Source organism: Camellia sinensis, chromosome 14 (assembly GCF_055761805.1).
Source record: "Camellia sinensis isolate YWXY chromosome 14, ASM5576180v1, whole genome shotgun sequence".
NCBI classification, from domain to species: domain Eukaryota; kingdom Viridiplantae; phylum Streptophyta; class Magnoliopsida; order Ericales; family Theaceae; genus Camellia; species Camellia sinensis.
The window spans coordinates 112827389-112832565 of NC_138974.1; the positions used below are offsets into that span (position 1 = coordinate 112827389).

The following is a 5177-nucleotide window of genomic DNA, read 5'->3' on the forward strand; positions in this document are numbered from 1 at the left end:
TGCTAGCTTTGCTCTTGGATGGGTCATTACAAATGGTGCTGGTCTGGCCTCCTACCCAATTGACACAGTCCGCAGAAGAATGATGATGACATCTGGTGAAGCTGTGAAGTACAAGAGTTCGATCGATGCTTTCTCTCAAATCCTTAAGAATGAGGGTGCCAAATCTCTGTTCAAGGGTGCCGGTGCTAACATTCTCCGTGCAATTGCTGGTGCGGGTGTGCTTGCGGGTTACGACAAGCTCCAGCTGATTGTGTTTGGAAAGAAGTATGGTTCTGGAGGAGGCTAATTTGAGATCAATAATCATCGCGATTTTTAGTTAAGTAGATGTTGATGAAAATGTTTTTGTTGGAGTTTATTTTGGGCATTTAGCCAGTGCAATTTTTGCCGAATTTGAATAACCACCAATTTTAGGGTTTTATATCCCAAACATTGTTGTTTTTGCAAAACAATTTTTGTTTCCATGAACCTCGATGTAGGAGGAGAGTTGACAATTAGTTTCCAATTGCGTGGGATGGGTATTTTTTTTTTCCAAGTATTATTGTTCTATTTCTGCTTCTGTTACAATTGAATTTGGAGGATATAATATTTAATGCTTAGTTGCTTGAATTTGTTTTCTAAGTTTTTGGGACTGGCGTCTTTAATTCTCTGTAGTCATGCCATCTCTGGGACTTCATCTGAGGTGTGTAACTGAGTTTGGTTCTCTGAAGGATTCCAATGAACCTTGGACCAGGGTTTTAAAAATGGCGCTCAGATCATACGGTCATTTCTGAAATTCTTGGTAAATAGGCTAAAATTTAATTTTTTTGGGGCCAAAAGCACATTATTTGTTCAAAAAGAATACATTTTTGTTCAATGCTTATTTATTTGTCAATATAATCAAATGTTAGTTCTATCAAATGTTTCACTATCCGTACATGGGTTGCCTATTTGTGCAAATATCGATTTAAATGTCTGACTGTTTGTTTAAATGTTTTATTATTTGTACACATGTTACTAATTATTTGTTCAAATGTTTCATTATTTGTATATATGTCATCTATATGTGTGACAAGTGATTCAAATATTTAACTATCTGTGTAAATGTCCCACTATCAACATGTGTATTACCTATCTATGCTATTATGTTGTCAAATGTTCTACTAATTATACGTATGCCATTTATCTATTTATTTATTTGTTCAATATTATATATATGTTACACCTCACTAGCACTAACTGCGGTCATAGGCCATTGACATTGACGACTTTTCAATGGTTGTCCTTACCAAATAAGATAAATCTTTAAATTATTTAAATCTTTAAATTATTTAAATGCCGAACGTACTCAATTTAGATTTACTGGCAATTTTTCCTTTCAAAAATCATCTATTACGTTTTGTAATGACGGTCAACTAGATTTGGAACGTCAGTTCAAAAAAAAAAAAAAAAAAAAAAAAACTAGATTTGGAACGTTTAACACTGTCTGATATGAATATCTTGTTAATATTGATACATATCTGATTTTATTATTTAAAATTAAAACTATGCCAATAGAGTCCTGGGCTACAGACTGCTATTCTTGCTCTGCTATTTCGTTTTTTTTTTAGTGGTTAGTTTGTTTGGGCATTGGCAATTTGGCAAGTGCCAACAGCAAGTGGGTTTGGCCAGATGAAGTAATGCATTTTTGCTGTGTTATTTTAAAACCTATCCACCTTATTTGGTTTTAGAATTTTGAATATACTTTTTAAAAAGTTGAGTTTTTTAATTTTTTGTATTTTTTTTTTGTTTTTATTGATTTTTTTTTTAATATTTTTAACATTTTTTTATGTTTTAAATACACCTAACATAAATATACATAAAAATATATAATATTTGTAAAAAAAATTCTTAAAAAATTCGCTAAATACCCAAAATATAAAAAGTTAATACATTTTCATATTCTTATATGTATATTAATTTTTAAAAATGTTTTCTTAGAAATATTTTATTTTATAGGTACATCTAAGTTAGTTACATTTAAAAACTAAAAGAAATTATTTAAAATATTAAAAAAATTTACTAAAAATAAAAAATATGAAAAAACTCAATTTTTTTTAAAAATTCAGTTAAAAAATTGGAATAAGGTGAAGATGCTTTGGCCTTAGCCTCCTAGGTGTCAGCAAATTAGAGGGTGAAATTATTCAACGGCGCTAGGTTTTCTTTGTGCAAAGTGGACTGGACTAAACAATGTGGGATCTATCACGGTTTCGACTCAATAATTTGAATAATTTATTTTTTATATCACAACGTATAGCTTATTTATGAAAAAAATAAGATCGGTTCGATATGAAACATAAGAATGAATACAGATACTTATATGCGTACACCAATAAGGTAATATCTAAAAAAAATAAAAAATACGGGTACGACTGTGATATGCCAATAATTTTTTAATTTTTTTATAATTTATAATTTGAAATTTAACCTACAAATCAAAATTCAATACCAAAATTAAAAATAAAAATTACAAAACCAAAAGATAAATTATAGTAGAACAAGACCAATACAAAAGTAAAGTCCATAAATTATTTTAATAACCATTAAGTAGGAAAAATTACAAAACAGCTTCATTCCAAAAGCAAATTAAATAAAATTTGAAATTTCAATTTTCATTTTCATCAAATTCATCATTGAATAATACATTTTTTTTCTTAATCTCTGGTACATCAAGTAAAGGATTTGCAATTTCAAATAAATCAAAACTCTTTAATAAACTAAACATATCTCCATCAATGTCCTATAGGTAGGTATCCCGTACCCACGGAATACCCAACTGATAAAGAATGTATAAAACTTATTCGGTACGTATTTTGAGTACTTAGTACGCATGCAACTCTATTGGTAAGCGTATCAGTACCCGATATAAGTACGATTAGTGGCAGAGGGAAGTGAGGACCAGGGGGTTACATGGCCCCCTTGGATTTTGGGTTTTTTTTTTTTTTTTGTGTGTGTGTGCAAATATAAAGAAAATATTTTAAATAAAAAAAATTACAAAAATATTATTAGAGTGAAATGTCAATGACATTTTAAAAATTATGAGAACAATAATGGTTATTTTGATTGAAAATGAAGAGACTATTATAAACTATGTTATCTATGAAAATTTTATGAAATTTTTTGAATGTAACGGTGATATCATTATTATTGACATGCAAGTATAAGTAATCTCACTATAAAGATATGAAATTTATTAGATTGTTAGTTATATTTGACATGTGAGGTTTACTCTCTATATGTTTATTGTCTATTATTTGGTGATATCACATACTAATAATGACGTGGTATTACCATTATATTGAATTTTTAATCAAATTTTGCATAAAAAAATAATTTATCATTGTATAATTTATTTTAAGACTTATATCTATATTTTTTTATATTGTCCATGATACATTAGTTATAAATAACATTATTTTTTTGATGTTTCTCGAAATCAATCGTAAAAACTTGCGTGAAATATTTTTGTAATTTTTTTTGATATTGTTATTAATAATTACCCCATTTAATTTGATTTTCTGGCTCCGCCATTGAGTACGATAATATTTTTGGAGTACCCGTATTTCATAGTAGTTATGCTAGTTTATGACATTTATTTGTAAAAAAAATGAACAATAAATAAGAATATTTGGAAATTAGACCATTCATTTTTTGAAAGACATAATAAATTAGGGAGATGCACCAATAAATCCCAAATCTTTTTCTTATGACCCATTTGGTCCTATATTTTATCTTATGATCCAATTAGTCCCAACCTAATGTTAATGACAAAATAACCAGTGTTACGCTATGTTTGGCGCTTTTTAGTAAGGGCAAATGAGGAAAACCCCAACGTCGTATTGACTGAAATGCCCAAAACCTTTACTCTGTAGATGTTTGTTTTCCCTCCAAATAGAGCGTAATCGAAGAGTCGTGTATGAAAGTTTTAGCAGTACGCCGATGTTAATGGCGTAATGTTAGGTAGTGCAGTTGTTGGTTATTATTTGACGATGTGAAATTCGTGTGGATTGGGACAATAGAATATGAATTTGTATTTTATCGTAATCCCTAGCAAATACGCAACCCCTTCGCTCTTGATACATCCACGTCGGCGGTGTGGGTGGTTGAGACGCTGTTGTGCTTTGAAGCAGTGACCGAAAAACCGTTGTAATCCGGTGCAAGTGACTGTGTTTGCCAATAATGGCTGCAGGTACGTTAATCGTTTGTATACATCAACCCTTGATTTCATTTGTGTTCGCGTGGTTGAGATTTTCTGAAATTGTGATGTGTGTAACACTAGGCGAACTGCAGAATATTGTGAATGTAATGTAGAGTTGTTAATATGGAGGATTTTGTGAAATGCATGCTTGTTGCATAGGGTAGTTTGTCAATGTTGTTGGCCCGTTAAGGGCTGTGAATTTGGGAATTTGTGGTAATGTTAGTGTGGTAACTGTAAATGTGATGGTAATGCACTTTTGTGATCAGGTGTGTCCTGGGTTTTTTGCTTTTTTTTTTTTGGGGGGGGGGGGTGGAGGGGAAGATGGTTTAGCTATTTTGTTGGTGGTGCATATTATCATGTACCTGTGGGGTGTGTATATGGTGTTTTTGTGATTTTTACATTTAAGGCAATAGTAATGGTGTTCAAGATATATGGCAGTGGTGTACTTGCATATTTGAGATGGGGCGTTATTGTTTGTGTGTATTTTTTGTTGTTGTGTGATGAGTCGTACTGATGTTATGTAATGTGTTAGACAATATTAAAGTCATAGTAAAGTGGTGACAGATGTGTATTGTTTTTTAATAAATTAACCTAATCTAGTTAGCGTGACTGTAAATCTTGTATGGTTTTGCAGGAATGCATATTTATGGTTCGTTGCGTTTGTATGTAACGTATTACAAAATAGTGAAATGAGTTTGTGGGGAAGTGAAAATGGTTGGTTTTTTATAGTGTTGCATGTAATACGTCCTCGTCATGTACTGTGAATTGGAAATTTAAACAAATGTTGGTGTGTGATGTTACTGTTGTTTTCATATTTTACATTTCTAGTATGACATGGGGCGTGAAAGTATGAGTTTTTTTGGTGATTTACTTGGTGGTGGAACATGTTGTGGTGTTAATTGGTGTCGTTTGTTTGGTGGGGTAAGATGTGTTGATATGGTTCATGACGTTTTACGTGTGTTGT

At 31.1% G+C, this 5177-nt stretch overlaps 1 protein-coding gene across 2 annotated transcripts in view; it reads left to right on the forward strand.

Annotated features, from left to right (window-relative positions):
- The window catches only part of LOC114270618 (ADP/ATP translocase, mitochondrial), a 4331-nt gene extending 3725 nt beyond the window's left edge, over nt 1-606 (forward strand). For both annotated transcript variants that reach the window (XM_028212144.2, XM_028212145.2), the window contains exon 4: nt 1-606. This exon is cut by the window's left edge and continues 11 nt beyond it. In XM_028212144.2, the coding sequence (XP_028067945.1) occupies nt 1-286 (286 nt within the window). In that variant the 3' untranslated portion in view covers nt 287-606.
- Nucleotides 607-5177: the final 4571 nt, after the last annotated feature.